This window comes from Gracilinanus agilis, chromosome 1 (assembly GCF_016433145.1).
Source record: "Gracilinanus agilis isolate LMUSP501 chromosome 1, AgileGrace, whole genome shotgun sequence".
Classification (NCBI taxonomy): domain Eukaryota; kingdom Metazoa; phylum Chordata; class Mammalia; order Didelphimorphia; family Didelphidae; genus Gracilinanus; species Gracilinanus agilis.
The window spans coordinates 694575107-694596011 of NC_058130.1; the positions used below are offsets into that span (position 1 = coordinate 694575107).

The 20905-nt window shown below is 35.8% G+C and overlaps 1 protein-coding gene across 1 annotated transcript in view; it reads right to left on the reverse strand.

The window, feature by feature from the left end:
• The window catches only part of TRAPPC9 (trafficking protein particle complex subunit 9), a 1005189-nt gene that overhangs the window by 662935 nt on the left and 321349 nt on the right, over positions 1-20905 (reverse strand). The window contains exon 18 of the mRNA XM_044684475.1: positions 12194-12318. Coding sequence (XP_044540410.1) covers positions 12194-12318 — 125 coding nt within the window. The remainder of the gene's footprint in view (positions 1-12193; positions 12319-20905) is intronic.

Here is a 20905-nt window from a genome sequence, read left to right on the forward strand (position 1 = left end):
TCTACTAAGACAGAAGTTATGATTAGAATCAACAAAGGAAAGACTCAGAGCAATGAAACAACAGTTCTCAGAAATAAAAATCTTGGAAACAACTTTGAAAGACTTGACTCTAACCAAATGCCATTCCAGAAGATTGACAATGAAATATCACATGACAAAGAGAGGTGATAGACTCAGGGTGTAGATCAAATCAAATATTCTGTGGACATAAACAAAGAAGGAATTTACTTTACTTGACTATGTATATTTGTTACAGAGATTTTGGTTTTCTTTTCTTCTTAATTTTATTTGCACAAGGGGGCAATTGGAGAGGAAAATAGATTTTTACCAACTAAAAAAAATTTAATTTAAATTTTAAAAAGAAAAAACCAAAATGAATTATACACTGAAAGCTGGATGAATAAACACAAAAATATTGTCAGCTAAAACCAAATGGACTGTGATTCTCCTTTTTTCTTACCCAATTTTATACATTTTGCTCAACTGGCAATGCAGCAACAAAATTGTGTTCAATCAAACACAAAGCATAAAACCATAATGATGCAATTCAGAATAAATTCCATGCATAAAAATGTACTGGGGGAGGGGGTATAAAAAAAAAAAAGAAAAAGCACCTGTCTATAAAAACATGCAAAGTTGTCCCTTGGCTTCTCCTGTCCAATGCAATTTTTCAAAAATAAGATTAATGGAAGGGTAATACATAACATGAGTATAACATAGAGATTTGAAAAGGCTGAGACAAGCTGTTGGGGAAGTAAACCAAGGGTCCATTTAGAGTAGACATATAAACTCTTTAAAGCTGCTTTTGGCATTCAAATGTAGTAGAGAAGACAGCCCAGGCTAATAAAGTCACCTACTTTGGCAAAGGGAAAAAAAAGCCATCTCTATAACTAACTCTATCAATATGAAAGTGTCCATCAATCCTGAAATACACATTAGGGCAAGGATCTAATAAAAGGTCATTGCTATGTATAGACTTTAGACTATAGAACTAATTACAGATCTGCCTTGTTTCATGGGGGGGTGGGGTAGGGGGGGGCGTGTATCTTGGCTCTAACAGTCCTTCAAAATACAACTCATTCTGTACCAGCAACAATGCAATGACACGGGACAGCTATGAGGGATTTATGGTAAAGAACGCTACCCACATTCAGAGGAAGGACTGCAGGAGAGGAAACACAGAAGAAAAACAACTGCTTGAACACATGGGATGAGGCAGACATGATTGGGGATGTAGACTCGAAACTACCACACCAATGCAACTACCAACAATTTGGAAATAGGTCTTGATCAATGACACATGTTAAAACCAGTGGAAATGCATATTGGCCATGGGAGGGGGGGAGGTCTGGGGGTGAAGGGGAAAGTAAGAGCATAAATCATGTAATCATGTTAACTTTTCTAAAAAATAAATATTAATAAATGTTAAAAAATACAACTCATATTATATTACCCTTCTAAGAAGCAGAGTGATAGAAAGGACACTGGATTTGGAATCCAAATATTTGGCTCTATATTTACCACCAAGATGGTCCTGCTCTACTACTTGTTATTTATATAAACTTGGCAAAGGCACTCCATATATGTGAACCTCGGTTTACTTAGTTGTAAAATGAGACTATTACTACTTATACTATATTCTTGATGGAGTTATCTTCAGCACCTTTGTTAAAGGGATCAAAAGAATAAAATAATTCTAAAGTATTATACAAATATAAACAACTGTTACCCTCTGAGCCATCTAACTGAAATTACTTATTACACATCTGATCACAAAGCACTTTATATTTGTATACTGCTTCTGTGCTAAGCACAGTTTAATTTCTATCTTATTTATCTATATGTGCTTTTTGTCTTCCTCTAGAGCAACATTGGCGAAGGCTTGACAAACGTGCAGAGACAGCACTTGAGTTGCTGCTTCAGTCCCCCTATTCCCAGGGCCTGAGGATATTTTTTGCATGTCTTGTCCCTCTGTCCAGTCATCCAAAGAGAGTTCTTCCTCCCTCCCTGCTCTGTGGTAATGCAGGGGGCTCACAGGCAGTTGAAGTTTGGGCACCTAAACTTGAAAACCTTCACCAATGCTGCTCTAGGGCCTTCTAAACAGTGATCCATAAATGTTTGCTCAATAAATGAGTAATAATGGTTTTTTAAAGTATTCTCCTAATAACACTAACAAAGATTGTTTTTGTACTAATAGTCTCAGTGCTAGGCATATATTGTCATTGGTAAGTGTTCAGTCATTTGAGACTCTTCGTGGTCCCTTTCAGGGTTTTCTTGGACTGGAGTGGTTTGACATTTCCTTTTCCAGCTCATTTTACAAATAAGGAAATTAAGGCAAACAGGCTTAGGCGACTTGCCCAAGATCATACAACTAGTAAGTATCTAAGGCCATTTTTAAACTCAGATCTTCCTAATTCTAGGCCCATCACTTTACACACTGTACCATAAAGCTGGCCTAAATGAGGAGGGATTAATCACCAGAATTGGTTGGTCACCATGAGATTAATTTTTGTAGCCACAGGAATCCATGAAATCATCTTCTAGAGCATAGATGAGTTTCAATATGAAACGGTACAAGGAGAATCATGTAAATTAAATCATAAATCCTTGAATTATCATATTTCTTAAAGTATCCAAAAAATTTCATTATTTAAACTGTTACCCCTCTGTGGTCTCAAGTAGAGTTTGAAAATTGATTTCTAAGTAAAATATGGATGAGAGAACTATAATAGATACTATCTTGGACCTTACATTATATTATGTTTTTAACCTCTCAATGCATTTATCACCCATTATTGTCTACTGTGGTTATTGATGCATATACATGGCAATGAGTTCTAAAAAAGTAGTAAAAGGCAGTATGGTATATCATAGGGAGCAGGATTGGACAAAGTAACAGGACAAAATGGAACTTTAAAACATAACTCCAATATTCACTAGCTTATGAAAATATATAAGATACTTATTCTCTGAGCCTCAGTTTCTACAGAATGGAAAATGGAGATGATAATATTTGTATTATCTATCCTAGATAACAGTTGTTAAGAAGCAGTTTATAAACCTTAAATGTGCTAAATAACTTGTGTTACTTTTTATATCTCTCCTAGCACCTAGGCCCTGGTTCCTCTTCTCAAAAATAAAAGGGTCAGAATAGATCATCTCTATCTAAACTCTCTTCCAGAACTAAAAAGTCTATGAGTCTGTGGAATGTTTACTGAGCTGAAACCATCAGACATCACCAAAACAGAATCTGTAATGAGCCCAGAAAGGCTTGACTCCTCTTCTCTCTTGGCAAACTCTGCTATTGTTGGGAATTCAAAATTGCTTTTCAGCAGGATTCAAGCAGGTGTGAGGTGTTTATAGAGTTATATTTTAAACAGAGGGAAAGAGAACAGAATATATTTAGAAGCTAGAAGGCATACTATGATAAATGACAGTGCTGAATATCAAATATTAGAGACTCGTCAGTGAGCAATCAGTATAGCCAATCTGAAAGTTTTATGCAGGCATGAAGATCCTTCACAAGACTTGGAAAGAACCTATTTATGAAACATAGGAGACACTAACTGGTCAAAGTAAAGAGAGATTTTTCCTATGAAAAGTTTTTAATTTCCTTCTTATGGTCATTCAAAATAACACTCACAGAATGGAAGGGCCTACAAAGCTACCTAATCTAATACAAACCTGAACAATTCCTTCCACCACCTACCCCTCTGCAAGGGATAAATCAAGAGAGTTCCCAAATCAACTCTTGGCTTCCAGGGCATTTGAGACTTTTGATTATATCTCCTTATGGGGGCCACAGACGTGTCCTTTAGTCCCTACTAAGGGAGAAGTTTCCATTACTAAGGCTGCCCCCAAGATGAATTAGTTGGCTCAAACCTTTGGGAAGAACTCTGGATAAAGAAGCTATCCATTTCAATTAAATTATAAAAGAAGTCCTCATCAATAAGTCCAAGTAAATTTCATATTTTCTCTTCTGTTATTCCAGGAACGTGCTAAACGAGTAGCAGGGGGATAGGAGGGGAGGTTTTGCCCCAATCACCAAGAACGAATGGCTTGTAGAAGGGACAGACATGTTCATCTTCATGGCCTGAGAGGGGAGTTCATAGACAATAACATTTCTGAAATGGCTCCCCTAGGAAAAGTTATCCTAAAAACCTAATCATCTGGCCTAAGGATCAAGATTGCTTGGGCAGTGCTGGCCTTGGGAGTTTCCTGGCAGATAACATCAAGTTCAAGAATTCAAGGGAATCAGGCCTTCTATCCAAATAAAGGTAATTTCCTGAGCAGCATTCAATCATGACTGAGAAATTATTGATTCTAAAAGCTGGAAGTAAGGGACTAAAGCCATGGACATGAGGAACCAAAAAGCTTGATTTCTTTCTCTGCTATTATCTCAAATTAGTAAGAAAGCCAAAATTACTGTAAAGGGGATTATCTAGTATTTATGCTCTACTAGATATCTGCTATCTAGTATTCCCAAGTTATGTTTCCCTTCAGAGGAAAGTCCAAAAGATATAATGATAATATTAATTTGGGAGCAGACTGTGGAGAAGTAAGATTCTCTAGGGAGAAAGATTGTATTGATTCCATTTGGGTGATTATGAATTTTCCACATTTATTTATTTATAGGGGTCTCTAATTCCTTTGAATCTTCTGAATTTTCAGTGGGGCAAAATTAAAATGCCCTGTATCCCAATATCTCATACCCTATCGCAAGATATGGTCAAAATGGGTATATGATTTAGATATAAAGATACTCTAAGTAAATTAGAGGAACAAAGAATAGTATACCTGTCAGATGTATGAAGGGAAGATTATTCATGATGAAACAAGAGAGAGCATTATAAGATGTAAAATCAATAATTTTGATTATGTTAAATTAAAAGCTTTTGTACAAAAAAAAACCAATGTAAGCAAGATTAGAAGTTAAACAATAAACTGGGACAAATTTTATAACAAATTTCTCTGATTAACAACTAATTTCTCAAATATGTAAAAACTAAATCAACTTTATAAAACTACAAGTTAGTCTCCAATTGACAAATGGTCATAGGATATGAACAATTTTCAGATGAAGAAATCAAAGCTATCAATAATCATATAAAAATGTTCTAAATCACTTTTTATTAAAAATGCAAATTAAAACAATGCTGAGGTATCACCTCACATATATCAGATCAGCCAACTAGAATGTAAAGGAAAGTGATAAATGTTGGAGGGGTGTGGCAAAATTGGGATACTAATGCATTGGTGTAGATGTGAACTGATCTAACCATTCTGGAGGGTGATTTGGAACTATGACCATCAGGCTATAAAACTGAGCATACCCTTTGATTCTGCAATACCACTACTGGTGGTTTATCCCAAAAAGATCATAATAAAGGGGGAAATATGTACAAAAATATTTATAGCAGCTCTTTTTGTGGTGGTTTTTGTTGGTGATGGGGCTATGAGAAATGATAAGCATGATGACTTCAGAAAAGGCTAGAAAGATCTAAGTGAACTGATGTAGAGCATAATAAGTAGAACTGGGAAAGCACTATACACAGTAATAGCAATATTGTATGATGATCTACTGTGAAAGACTTAGCTACTCAGCAATACAATGACCTGAGAAAGAACTGTTGAAGTCAGAAACACATCAAAGCATACTATACTATCTTTTATATTAGTTTTTTTGGGGTTTTATTTTGGGGTTTTGATTTTATATGAGTAATCTCTTACAACAATGGCCAATATGGAGGTATATTTTGCGTGATAATGCATAAATAACCCAGATCAAATTGCTTATCATCTCCAGCAGAAGAAAGAGAAGAGAGGGAGGGAGACAAATTGAGTCTTATAATTTTGGAAAATGTTGAAAATTGCTATTTCGTGTAATTGAGAAAGTAAAACATCTTTGAATATTTTTAAATACCACATATCCAAAATCATCACCACCTTAAATGCTTGAAAAAGAGTTAGGGAACCCCTTTCACTAAAAATTTGTGGAAAATGATACACAAAATATAAGATAATGTAGAAACAAATGAGAAAGTGGCATTTTTAAAACAAATTCCAAGACTGGATCCAGTCTATGAAAATCTACATACTAGCAAACCCTAGACCACAGATAATAAGAACACATCACCCGTACTATATCTGATACAGTGAAGGGAAACTCACCATCAATTGCCTTCTCAGGGAGCCCAATTCACTGATCTATAGGTCAAATTCCCTATCCTACTGCCCCTACAGTAAGCTAAGAACTTTGCCTCATATTTCACTGAAAAAATTGAGACTTTTTTCAACATTACCTCCTCTTTCACCTCTTCTCACATGAGTTGGCCTTTTATATTACCAAAGCAAACCAATCAATTTGCACAAATAATCCCATTCCATATCATCATTTCCAGCAGATCCACTCCTCTATTACCCCCACTTTCGCACTAATTTTCAATCTCTCCTTATCTACTGGTTGCTTCCCTCATGGCTATAAACATGTCTATATTTCTCTCAGTCCAAAAAGCCCCGATTTGATCTCTCCATCCCTGATAATTATCATTTTATATTTCCTTTTGTGAATAAACACCTTATGAAGGTTATCAAGAATTGATGCCTCCATTTCCCTTCCTCTCACTTTCCTCTTATATGGTCTCCCTTTTCTCCTCTGAAGCTGCCACCCCCTGGTGCAGGCCATCACATCCAGTAATAATTTTCTGATTAGTTTTTCCCTGCCTCAAGTTCCATCCACTTTGGTTCTTCCTTCACATGGTTATCAAAATGGTCTTCCTAAAGTACAGATCTGACCATGTCACCCCATCACCTACAGGCTCAATCAGACTCTTGAGTTTGTCATTAACTAGAGTGACTTCCTATTACTTCCAGAGTTGGTCTCCTCTGCCTGGCATTTAAAGCTCTCCCTAGTCTAGATCCTCCCTGTCCTCCTCCTCTTCTCTGTTACTCTCTTCCTCTCTCAGCTCATCTCAATTTTTAGATTTGGATATTCTAATAAAATCTTGGTGATGACTGTGGCTGGCCTTTTGTTTTATATTTTCCTGGCTCTAAATGTGCGGCTGACCGTTCTCTCAGAAGGGACTGCTTTTATGCTGGTACTTGTACACAAGACCCCTTGTTCAGTTGATAAATAAGAGAAAACATTTAGTTTTCACAGGCTCCTCCCAGAAGAAGGAAAGCTCTGGCAAATCCTACTCACCTTGAAAGACTTCAAGAACAGTTCTAGAAACAAAGATGTATCTATTTTCCAAAGATTAACCGAACTAAGTTTTGGAAGGTTCATGAGTAGAAAGGTAACAATTTGCCAAGGAATTACTTTGGTCATAGCATTCAAGAAATGATCTACTAAGACATTAAAAGTTTATGATCTTCAGTGGAGGATGCACTCACACAAACAAAAACATAAAAAAAGGAATGAAAGAAAATAATTTGTTACATGCTTACTTTATACCTAGTATTGCACTGAGGAGATTATATTCAAGGAGAGTAGAACAACACATTTAAGGGAAAGGTGTTTTGTTTGGAATGGAGAAAGGAACCATAGTGTAATAAACTATCAGGCCTCTTCTAGAATTGATGGTAATATTGGTTTGATTAGTATTGCCAGATGTCAAAGGAATAGCGAAGTTATGCACACGGGTGGGTAAGAAGGAGATGAGATGTGAATTAATGTGTTATGGTCTGGGGCTCGCTTGATAACGATACAGAGCATAGCTAGTAAATGGCTGATCTGGGATTTTAATTCAGACATTCTGATCTAGAAGCCACTGCTATTTCTACCATACAAAGCTGCTAATAGCAGTCAATGATACTAATGATTAAATAATTAAAGTTGTTCCAATAAGTAAGGAACTATTTCAAGATGATTCTGGAAGGCTAACTCATTTGAGTGCTCATGCCATGGCAAGCTGTAAACAAAGCTCTTACTAAAGAAACTGAGAGGATGCTAGAAGCTACTATAATCTCATTTTTCATCTCTTTTATTCTAAAAACATTTAGAAAGTAAACTGTAGCAAAACTGAGATATTAGCAGCAAAAAAGGAACACCTTTCCAAATTACTCTTCTTTAGAACATTTTTATTATTAATTACTATTACTTTCTAAGACTTAGAAATTATATTTACCTACAATGACATATCTGGATATATTGAAATTAAAATGCTGTACTACATTATGAAAATATAATGTCTTTCTTTCTTAGAAGAAAAAGGCAGAATGCACTTCATTTTACTTTTAAGCCATACTTTGTAAGGTTTATGCAGGCTTTATCCATATTTATTAAATATTTGTTATATGAAGAATATTAAAATGAGTTTATTTGAGAGAAGGACTAATTTCTTGTCTATTAAAGCGCAAAGAATCCCAGAACTAAAAGGAAATAGTCATCTAAGTCCATATCTAAGCAGAAAAATCTCCAAATGGGAATGTTCTCTACTCAGATGTTTCCAAAAAGAAAATGGCTAGACAGCTCTATTTTTGTGAAGGTTCTTCCTTACACTTAGCCAAAATTCACCTCCTATTACCTCCCTAACCTTGCTCCTAACTTCTACTCCCTCTAGCCACAAAAACAGATAGTATGCATCCTTTTCCACACTGAAAGCTCTTAAGTATATTTGGAGACACAACTATCATGTTTTCGGTAAGTCTTCTCTAGGTAAAGCATCCTCTGTTCATTGAGTTTTTCCAATGTGTAATCTATCACAATTGACCAGATCAGCAGTAACCAAATGCAGAACGCCATTTAGGGCCATTCAAAGCATAAAAACTATTATTTCTGATCAGAGAGAAGCACAAAAAAAAACAATATTCCATAGAAGATAAAATTAGTATTGTTGCCTTTTTATGCTTTTTTTCCCTCTTTTGCCCTCTAGTAAATATCTAAGAGCCTCAGCAATTCCTATTAAGATGAATCAACAGATCAATTGAGTGCTTAATAGTTGCCAGTTACTGTGTTAGGTACTTGAGGTACATTTTAACAGTGAAAACAATACATACATATGTAAACATTTACAAAACCCATATACTATCAGATACAAAAGAACCTAGAAAAGAGAATCAATGTCAGAAAGGGAAAGGTTAAGGAGAATCAAGAAGTAATGGGAAGTTAGAAATAATCATCCGGCAAAAATTTATTACAATTAAAAGTACCATGTAATCTATGCCAAATCACTTCCTTTCTTGGAGTCTTTTCTCATTTCTAAAATGAAATTGAACTAGTTATTCTTTAAGGTTCCCTTTCTGGCACTGTAATTGTTTAATAAATCATTATGAAAATAAGTTAAATTTTATATTCTGCATTTAAACATTCTGTGTTCTAAGGTTTTTTTCAGTTCTAACATTCTATGTTCATAGGTCACAGGATTTTTAAGTGTTATGAGACTTTAGAAACCATCTAGTTCAACCTCATTACTTTACAGATGAAAAAAACAAAACCTCAAAACTTTAAATGTTCTATGCAATATCAAAAAGGCCATAAACGACAGAGGTAGGATTCAAACCCAGGGCCTCTGAATCTATTATTCAGTCCACTGTGTCAAATGGTTGTTCCACAGTTCACTTCACTTTAATGTTCCATGCACAAGTATTCTTGGTTCCACGTATGGTCCCTTCCAGCTTCAACATTCTGTGATTTTATATCTCTATTTTTCTGTACTTTCACTCATTACCTATACTTACAATTACAAAGGCATTCCTACCAAACCAGTTTCCCTTCAAGTTGCATCATTCCTAAGCCAGCTGACAGCTGAATGACAACCTGCTAAGAGATCAAGCACACTCTATTCATTCTCTCTATCACCATTCTTCACTCTAAATGCTGCTGCTGCCTTCTAAGCATGCTCCTAATATCTATAAAATAACATTCTGACAGCTCCAAGAAGAAGCCATCATATGTCAACACAGCAAAAAGTAAGGTGCCATTGCTGTTATTTACAGTAGGAAGTGGGAAAGGTGAAAAGGCAGCACAAAGCCTTCCTTTATATCTATGGCAAAACAATAATCTAATGATTAGAAATAGATGGGATTGCTTGTCCTCAAAAACTGCACGAGGTAGGCTAGATTTAGAATACCAAGACAATCAATACTTGTATCAAAGCTGTGTCGCTAGCTTTGCCACTTCTAAAGTCACAATCTCCCTGGGCAGAGTTTCTCTTCTGAGACAACCTAGGTTGATGAAGGAATTGGAGCCCAAAGAGATAACCATGACAGCGACAAGACTGGAATCCAAGTCTTCTCGGTATTAAGCCAGTACTTTTTCATGTCATCATGCTGAGATGATGAGGAAGAAATAAATCATTTAGAAGAATTCTTTGTTTTCTAAGAGTTTATAATTCAAATGTATGTAAAAATTCATCATAATTTAACATAAAGCATAACATTATTACAATGGCATGCCTTGAGAGGTAATCAGGTATCTGTCACTCGTGGTACTTAAGGAGAAACTGGATAAATACTTATTGGCAGTGTTCAAAACCAGAGTATCTACTCCAAAGAGTATCATCAATTAGCCAAGTCTGAAAGGAAAGGCAATGGTAGGATAAGCTTAAGGATTTCCATCCAGAAGTACATTTCAGTATTGTAGATGGCATACTGACAAGATTTAGAAGATACACCAGAGATAGTTTGGTATAATGGCGAGAAGTCTGCCTCATTATCAGGAAAACCTGACTTCAAGTAACACTTCTGACCCATAGTAGCTACAACTCTTTACTTTTCCATATGTCAGGAAAGTCTCTAAAACTATGAGTTGTACTATAATGGTTGCAAAACTGTTTTCACAAAGTGAGTTCCCTTTACCAAAGAAATCACATATTTAAATTCGCACACATACACACAAATACACACAGAATCAGGAGAACTAGATTCAAATTAGAACTCTAATATTTACTAGCTCTGTGGACTATAAACAAATTGTTAAACTTCTCAAAACCTCAGTTTCCTCATCTGTAAAATGGAGAAAAAATACATATACCATCAATCTCAGAGTTCTTATGAGGGGCAGCACAGTCTATTTATTAGGCTTTAAGAACACAAACTGTTCATGCCACCTTTGGGTTCCAATCATTTTCTATCCATTCAGTATGCAAGAAGATATCCCAAGGGATGCAGGGGATATAACATTGGATCTGGAATCAGGATGACCTGAGTTCAAATCCAGTCTGAGACACTAACTTTGTGAGGCTGGACAAGTAATTTAATTTTTCCTCATCTGTAAAATGCAGATAATAATAGCACTTGACTCCCAGGGTTGTTGTGAGGATAAAATGAGATAACATTGGCAAAAGTACTTTTTAAAAATGCAAAATTCTATTCAAATGCCATGTTAGATGTGGAGGTGGAGGAGAAGGAGAAAAATAAGAATAAGATGGTAACAAAATGTAGATGTATGACAGAGAAAAACAGAAAAATCTTCAGGGCCCAATTCAATGTACCTCAACAAATATTTAGTTAAGTGCCTACCATGGCCAAGAAATGAAGCCCATTTTAAGTCCAAAAGCCAGTTTGGTTTAGTCTAAATATCTCTATATTTGAGTTCTTCCCAAATATAGGAAAACTCCTTAAATTGAGATCTAGTTGGAAAGAGAGTATAAGTGCTGGGGGGTTGGGAGATTCTATGGGTATGTGAGAGTGGGTTGAAGATTTACAATGAAAAATCATTAAATAAAATCATTATAATTTAAAATATTAATTTACTGAGAAAGATCTTTTTGTTCCTTTTTTTCATTCATTTCATCCAATTCCAAACAAGATGTTAAATTCATTTTTAACACTACCCACTCTATCTTACTTCCCATTCAACTTCCCCTTCTTAACAAAATACAATCAAAATCCCTCAGTTTTTGTTCAAATTCAAATAGAGGTAGAGGTAGAGAAGGGCAAAGGAAAAAGATCTTCCTACTTGCAGACCAATACAGCAGGTCCAAAATGTGCAGGATAAACTCTCCCAGTGACATCATACTAAAGTTTGATTCAATTACTTTCTTCAAATCCACAAAGGGTTCAAAGGTTGTGAGATAATAGGTTTTGCTACAGAAAAATAATTATATTATCATATGCAGATCACTGCCTAACCCCTAGGGTCATATCTCACCAATACCTCCTACCAAACTTTGCCTGATAAAAATCTACAGATAAGAAAAAGGTGAGCTGCCCAAATAAAGGTGTATCTGTTGTCTAGAAACCACTCACTTACTTTTACATGACTGAAATCACCAGACTTGCTGCCTTCTGGGGGATTCACTGGTTTGCTGTCAACTCGAGGCTTGACAACCTGTCTAAAAGGACTGGAAAGAGGAAGACCACTAACGCTGATTCCATCTAGGAAAAAGAAAGGGAGAAAAACATCATGTTAGTGAGTGCTATGTCTTAAAGGGAGGGGAGATGAGTTTCTATCCTGATTGATGCAATCACAGAAGACCCCTTAATTCCAGAAGCTGTAATTAATTAATCCAAAATATAAAATAGGTATGAATAAGCCCATATCAATTTGAAAGAATTTTTATGCTTTAACCTTTGGACAAAAGCAGAGAGTATACATTCTGTAATTATCTCAAAGCTGAAATCCCTTGCTGGTATGGGAAAGGGGGTGGGAGAGGTCTGGAGGGAAGGTAACAGGCTCCTGATAGAGAAGCTATGTCCTGATTATAAAAAGAAATATGTGGGGGGTTTTGGCATGGCTAATGCTGGAATTTATTTTGCTTAACTATGCATTATTTGTTGTAAGTATTTTCCAGAGTTTTTTTCTTCCTTTAATGGTGGAAGAGGAGTAAAAAGGAAAGAAGATTTTTCTTCATTTAAAAAATTACTTTTTATAAAAAGTCAAATACTTTAGAAATTATGACATGCTGGAAAGAGTCTTGGAGTCAGAAGATGTTATGATAATATCTTTCTTATTGCACCTCAATTTATTGCACTTCCCAGATATTGTGACTTTTACAAATTGAAGGTTTGTGGCAATCCTGCAATCAAGCAAGTCTATTGGTGCCTCTTTTCCAGCAGCATATGCCCACGTTATATCTCTATGTTACATTTTGGTAATTCTCACAATATTTCAAATTTTTTCATTATTTTTTTATATCTACTATGGTGATTTGTGATCAGCAAACTTTGAAGTTACTACCACTGTTTTGGAGAACCACAAACTGCTTGATAAATGTTGTATGTGTTCTATAGTGCTCCACCAACTAACAGTCCCCATCTCTCTCCTTCTCCTCAGGACTATTTCTTGAAACAGAAAAAAAATAAAATTATACCAGTTAATAATCCTACAATGGCCTCTAAGTGTTGAAGTGAAAGGAAGAGTCAATCGATGTAACAAATTTCATTGCAGTCTTTTTTTAAGAAATTGCTGCTAATTACCCAACCTTCAGTAACTACTAGTCTGATCAGTAAGCAGCCGTCAACACTGAGGCAAGATTCTTCACTAGCAAAAGAGATTTTAATGCCTAAAGGTTCAAATGATGGTTAACATTTTTTTAATAAAATAGTTTTAATTACAGTATGTATATTTATTTACATATAATACCCTTATATACTGAATAGTCTACAGTAGAGTATAAAAATAAATTTTATATGTACTGGGAAACCAAAAAATGTGTCTTGCTTTTTAGCAATATTTGCTTTATTTTGGTGGTCTGAAATCAAACCCACAATACCTCCAAGGAATGCCTGTATTTGAGTTTTGAGTATCTCCTTACTAGCTGAAGAACTAGTATCCCCCCCCACCCCCTTCCCCCAAAAAGTAATATTCCTTTCTAGTCAGAAAGGTCTCAGGTTTATAAACACATCATGTTCATTATCTCTCTTATGTCTTCATTCATTATATTTCTCTCTGTTTATTTTATTTATATTTATTTATATTTCTTTCCCTATACTATCCTATCCAAATCCTATTGCTCAATAGGTAAACAAGTCCCATTTCTTCCAGGAAGGCATCCTTAGCCATAAAACCAAGCATTTAAAATCCCTTCATTTGATGATAATGTTACTCATATTTCTCAGCTTGTTAATAAACCTTGTGAGGGCAGGGGATTAAATAGTCTCAACAATCATTCATTCAACATTCATTAACATTCAATGAATAATTTCTAATTGCATGTTCCTAACAGTATTAACTCCAATTTACCTCCAGAAAGATATATAACTTTTAGATAAGATATGATTTTTGCTACCACAGAACTTACAAACTATTAACAGGTTAAGAGACAAATAGAAATAAGTATAATAATATAGAATCATATTTAAAAATAAGTATATTAGAGAGATTCAAAATTCCATGTGAGACCCAAAGGGAAAAAATATTCTTCACATTTCCTATCAGCTCAAGCACAGTTGAGAGTATATAATAGACACTTCAAATATTATTTACTTGGATAAACAGTCTACATTTGATTTTATTTTCATGATAATTATTTTTGTATTACAATATACTATCTCAAGTATTGCAGAATATTTGTGTATGTTTTGTACACAATAATCACAGATTCCTACATGAGACCTACTCTAATTTCTCACATAGTCATTTCCTTCTAGTTAGAAATAATCACTTTGTATTTGCTTTGTATATTTTATTAATTTATCAATGTATGTTTTAGAATAAGAAAGATTAATTTCCTTATTTTAACCTCTCTAATATACTTATAACACAGTATTATACTTGTTTCTAGTCTCCTAAATGGTAAGCTCAATAATGGCAGGGATTATGTATTATCTAAAGGTTGTATTGCCCAGTAACTAGAAATATTTGTAATTCATTTTGCATATGTATACACACATGTATTTTGTTGTATGTTCATGTCAGACCTGTCTAATACTTTGTGACCCCATTTGAGGTTTTCTTGGCAAAGATACTGGAGTGGTTTGCCATGTCAACGTGGAATCTAGAGACCCCAAACTTGTGGCCTGGTGAGATCTTATGAACCCCAAGTTTTAGGAATAGCTTGTAAGCTGGAGACCCCCAAACCTTGTGCTTATTCCCTGTGCCCTGTTCCCTGTTCCCGTGAGAATCCACCCAGAAGGGAATCTCAGGCTAGCAGTTGCAGACTGAATAATGGACCCTAGGTTAAAAGCTAAGTGATTCTTTTGCCTTAGAAGCTTCTCCCATTGTACCACATCCCCCTTTTAGGGATTGAACTCAGGACCTTCAGCTGAGACTGACATGCTGTCTACTGCACTAAAGAATCACCCAAGCATTGTTACCTCAGCTTATTAAAGATTCCTCCATTCATTATATGAAGTATTTTCTTCATTTTGATTATTCATTTATTAAAATTTGTTAAGCCTTTGTTGTGTGCTAGGTATTGGGACTATGAGGGAAAAAAGTCCTTGTACTCAAGGACCTTTATCTATCTATCTATCTATCTATCTATCTATCTATCTATCTATCTATCTATCTATCTATCTATCTATCTGACTATCTATCTGTCTGTCTGTCTATCCATCCATCCATGTATCTCTCTGACTGTGTGTATAGTATATATATGCTTATATTTATATGTTAAATGTGTATGTCTATATATATATATATACACACACACACACACACACATATAGTCACATATGGACATTGTTGGCTGGTTGGCATAGTGGTTAGATAGACTAATCTTCCTAAGTTCAAATCTGGCTTCAGCCATTTACTAGCTGTGTGACCCTAGGCAATTTATTTAATCCTGTTTACTACCTCAGTTTCCTCATCTATAAAATGATTTGGAGAAGGAAATGGCTGTCCTAAGGGCAGTGTTTAATGTTAAATAAGTATTTGTAAGGACATCTGTAAGGACATAAATATTTGAAGCTTGTGCTTAGAGCAGAAAAAAATTATTTCCTAGATGGGTGTGTCAAGAATTTCTATCACAAGACACTGAAGAGAAAATCTGCTGAGCTGCAGGTAAGGATGAAAATGGACTACAGTGATATGGGGGGGGGGGCCTGTTTAGCTCTCCCTTTTCCTTCTGTTTTCTCTTCCAAGGAGAATGACCTTTGGTTTTATCAAATTAAAATGGCTAATAGAGAGTTGAAATCCAAGATAAGCATGGGGATAATCAGAAAGCACTTACTTGCCTTTCAAGAGTTCAAGTCATCAGTCCCAAATGAATACCTCAAAGTACCAAAAGAACTGAGATGAGTTTGTTAGCTACTGTCAATGATCTTAGAAAGATTATTGACAACATAAGTGCTAAAGAGCTAGAAGGCAAGGGTTATAACAGTTTTTAAAAAGGTAAAGATACTATAGTCTATAAACTATGGACCAATTCGCAGCAAAATGTAAGAAAAAAATTATCTAATAAGCATAAAGAAGAGGAAGCAGTTAACTTCAAAAAGTCAACATTACTTCATCAAGATGAAAACATTGATGGTAATTTTATTTCTTTTCTTTTTGTAAACAGTTACTAGATTGGTAGATCAGGGCAGTTTAATTTTAACAAAACATTAAACAAGTCTTCCATAATGTTCATATGGAATAATACAGAGATGAGGGTAGACAAAAGTATAATTATATAGATACATAACTACTTGAATAGGCAGACCCAAAGAATAATCTTTAATGGTTCAACATCAATGGAAAGAGAGATCTAGAGGACTATTGCATGGATTTGTGATTGCCCTGTTCCTGTATTTTAAAACAAGTTTTTGTCATTGGCTGGAGAAAAGAAATAGATGGCATGTTTAATGTGTACTGTTAACTTTGATATGAAGGAGAGAGAGTTAAAAAATGAATAATAAGATAAGAACCCAAATGGACCTTGAAGAACCATACTAGCTATTACAATTAAGCACATCATCAGAAGATTGTCCAACTAATGGGGTCTTTGGACACAATAACTCATTAAATCAAATATTAAGGCATGAAAACCATAATATGCATCAAAAAGGGGAATAACTGCACCCACATTATCTAAAATATTTGAAGTAATGGAGAAGACACAGAGATAAATAAGATGTGGTCTGTAATCTCAAATATAGTACGGAAGGTGAGATATGTGCCAATACCTATAATACCAGATAAAATGGGACAATTGTAAGGAAGTAGCAGAAAAGAATTTAGAGAAATCTAATTTCTGGTTCTGGGGATAAGAGAGGCATTTCAGGTGGTCCTAAAGGTGATGGGATTATAAGAAGCCACAAGATATAGTGAGAAGACCACTGGATTTGGAATAAGGTAACCTACCTCTAAATTTTGGCTCTAATATATGTCTATAACCTTAAACAAATCAATAACCTTAAACTTCTCTAGGTCTCTGTTATTTTCTCTGTCAAATGAAAGGGCTAAAAAAGTTGGTAGTATGCCAACTCTAAATCTATAATTCTATAATCTTTAGAGACACAGATTCAGGAGATCTTTTCAGGTGAAAGGAACAGTAAGCAAAGACAGAGTTAAAAAAAAAGCCTGGATATACTCAGGGAATGGCATATTGTTCAATTTAATAGAGACACAGGAAAGATGATGAGGAAGAGAAGGATATACAATGAGAAAGATAAGTAAGGGCCACATCATGGAGGACTTTGAATTCTAGGCTATAAAAATATGATTTTATATAGCAGTCAACAGTTCCCTGATTAGTGCAACGAAGTAGAGAAAATTCCAATTCTTCTAATAATGGTATATAGTCTGAATTAGAGAAGTGAAGGAAAAGATGAGAGGAAAGGCTAGTGGTAAGGAGGCTAGGTTAGGAAACTATTATGGTAGTTTTAATAAAAAGTAATGTCATAAAATAGTGTAACAACAAAAGATCTGAGAATAAATAAAGGGTCAGATGTGAAAGACTTGTAGAAACCCTAGAGCTGTGATGGCAAACCCATGGCACACATGCCAAAGACAGCATGCAGAGATCTTTCTTTGAACACCCACACCATCTCCAGCAAACTTGCTCCCTTCTCCTTCTCTACCATGCCTCCCCACCTCTCTGTCCTTACTCCCTTCCCTGAGTGGTACATTCAGGCCCCTCTTCTTCCTTTTTCCCTCCCCTGTCTGGGACTAGGGGCTGAAGTGGGGTGGAAGAGGTAGGTATCCTCTGCTGCCACTGGGTCCAGCCCCACCCTTAAAAGATCTTCACTTTCTTCCTTCCTTCCCTGCCAGTCTAGGCAGTAGCCCCACTCCCCAAAGGCTAACTGCAGTCCTCCCACTCCCTTACTCTCACCCCATGTGGGTCTCAGGCTAATGGGCAGGCGCAGCTGCAGGGACAGATCTCCATAGCACAAATCAGCTCAGCCTCTACCCCCAATGCAGAAGGTGGAAGCACTCAGTCTCTGAGCCACTGTACACAGTGGGGATGAGGGGCACCCTTTGCCATCACTCCCCTAGAGACAGCATGGTACAAAGAAAAGAACATGGGCTCTGAAGGCAGAAGTCATGGACCAAATCTTACTTTTTCTGTTTGCTATTTGTATGACCGTTAGCAAGTCACAGTCTCCCGGGCCTTCGTTTTTCTTTTCTGGACTAAATGGTCCCTGAGTAGGTCCCTTCTAACTCTGGATGGATGAACAATATAATCATATTAATAATTAACATTTATATGATGCTTTAAGACTGACAAAATACTTCCCTCAGAACAGCATTCAGTTACATAGCATAAGTATTATTGTCCTCATCCATAAGCAGAGACGCCACAAGGGTAAGTGGATTACTTAAGCCTATATAACTAATGATGATTAAAGGCAATATTTCTATTAAAAGTTGTTTCTGACTCAAAATCCTGTACTCTTTCTGCAAAAGCGTGCACCCCACTGTAGCAATACAAAGAAAATGGGCAAAGATGAGACAACAGACAAAACACAACTAATTAAATATGGGGACAAAGGGGATAATTTACAATCTGAAACCCAAGTAAATGGGAAGATTGTCCTATTACCAGATAAGAAAAATAATAAGATACTATTTTTAAGGGAAATAAATTATTGAAAAATAATGCTTTCAGAAGACATAGTTCTAAAGATTTTAAAAGTGGTACAATGGTTATTGTCCTTCTTACTCAAAGAAGAACAAACTGTCATCACTTTTTCAGGGGCAGCTTACATACAGTGAACTGATTGTGGCTGATCAGACCCATAGGAGCTCAGAAGGTTCTAGCACAGGTCAGGCACAAATCACCATATGAACATTTAGGACTGAAATTTCCCTCAAATTTCACATTTCACGTTTCTTTGGAGCGACTAAAATTCTGCTTTGCTCATCAAACAGTTGATGCACACCATGCTGGATGGTCCTGTGCCAAGAGTCTCCTGTAGCTCACAATTGATACCAAAGTTTGAGAGAACTTTAGAGTGTCCTTGTATCAACTTCTTCTGACCTCCAAGTGAGCACTTGCCTTGTGTGAGTTCTCCATAAAATAATCTTTTAGGCAAACATATGTTTGGCACTAGAATGATGTGGCCATTTCACTGGAGTTGTGCTCTCTGCAGTAGGGTTTGAAAGTTTGGCAGTTTGGCTAGAGAAAGGATGTCAATAATGAGTCTGGTACTTTATCTTGCCAGCTGTTCTTCCTTATCTTCCTAATACAATTCAAAAGGATGCTACTCAAGTTTCTGGCATGGCATTAAGTAGACTGTCCAGGTTTCATAGGCATACAACGACGAGGTCAGCACAGTGACTCTAGATCTTCAATTTAGTAGGCATTCTAATACCTCTTCTCTGTCATACTTTCCTTTGAAGCCTCGAAACCACTGAGTTAGAGCTGGCAATGCATACATCAACCTCATCATCTAGTGGACATCCTTGGAAAGTACACTACCAAGGTAAGTGAACTTATACACAGCATTCAAAATTTTTCTATTTGCTATAACCAGTGGTTGTACATATGGATGGGGTGGTGCAGGTTAGTGGAGAATTATTGTTAGTCTTAATTTTCAAGCCAAAATTAGCACAAGCAATAGAGAATTCATTCATATTCTGTTTCATATAAGCCTCTGAGGCTGCATTGAGAGTACAATCATATGCAAACAAAAAGTCAAACACCAACTCTCCCTCCACTTTAGCCTTGGCTCGAAGCCTTTTAAAGTTAAATAATTTTCTGACCTAGATGCCATTTCTGTTCTCACCAAAGGTGTCCAACAACATCACTGAAAATATTATGCTAAAAAACTTGGGGGCAAGCACACAGCCCTGCTTCACTCTATCAGTGAATGGGAAAGCAGAAAAGCATCAACCATTATCCAGAATCTGTGCAAGAATGTCATCCTGAAATACCTGAGGTACAATACTGATGAACTCCAAGCAAAAAAATTTTGCTAAAACATACTGAAGCACAGCTAATTGGAATTCTTGCCCAAGTCACTATTCTAGAGGGTCCCAAACGGCTGAAAAGGCAAAATAATTAAGAAAATCAGAGGTTGGTGCACATTTCTCATCTTCCCCTAAATGCTGATCTCAGTGGTTACTAGGGCAGGAGGCCAACATCAAAGGTACCAGTTTGCTTAGATAAGAAGCAGCTAAGTGGTGCAGTTCTATTGGTTTGAATGTGATCTTGAGCTACATTAAAAGAAATATCACTTCCAAGAAAAAGTAGGTAACAATTCCACTGTATTTTAACTAGTTCAGATCACATCTAGAATATTATATTTAATGATGTACATCTTATTTTAGAGAGTACATTGAAAATCTAGAAAGCATCCAGAAGAAGGAAAACATAAAAGGTGACGTAAAGGAAATCAATGAAGAATAAAAGAATAAAGTAGAAATACTTGGCTCCAGAGGGCAGAACTAGAGGAAACAGTTTTCAGTTGAAAAAAGGAAAATTTATAACTAATAAAAGGTAGTGGAAAGAATATTGGATCTGGAGTCAAAAATCTGAGTTTGAATCCCAACTCTTTCTTTTTATAAGTGAAATAAATATGTTTCAGGCTGCACTCAGTGTTCATTATTTCTCTCTTGACATGAATAACATTTTTCATCAGGAGTCCTTTGGAACTG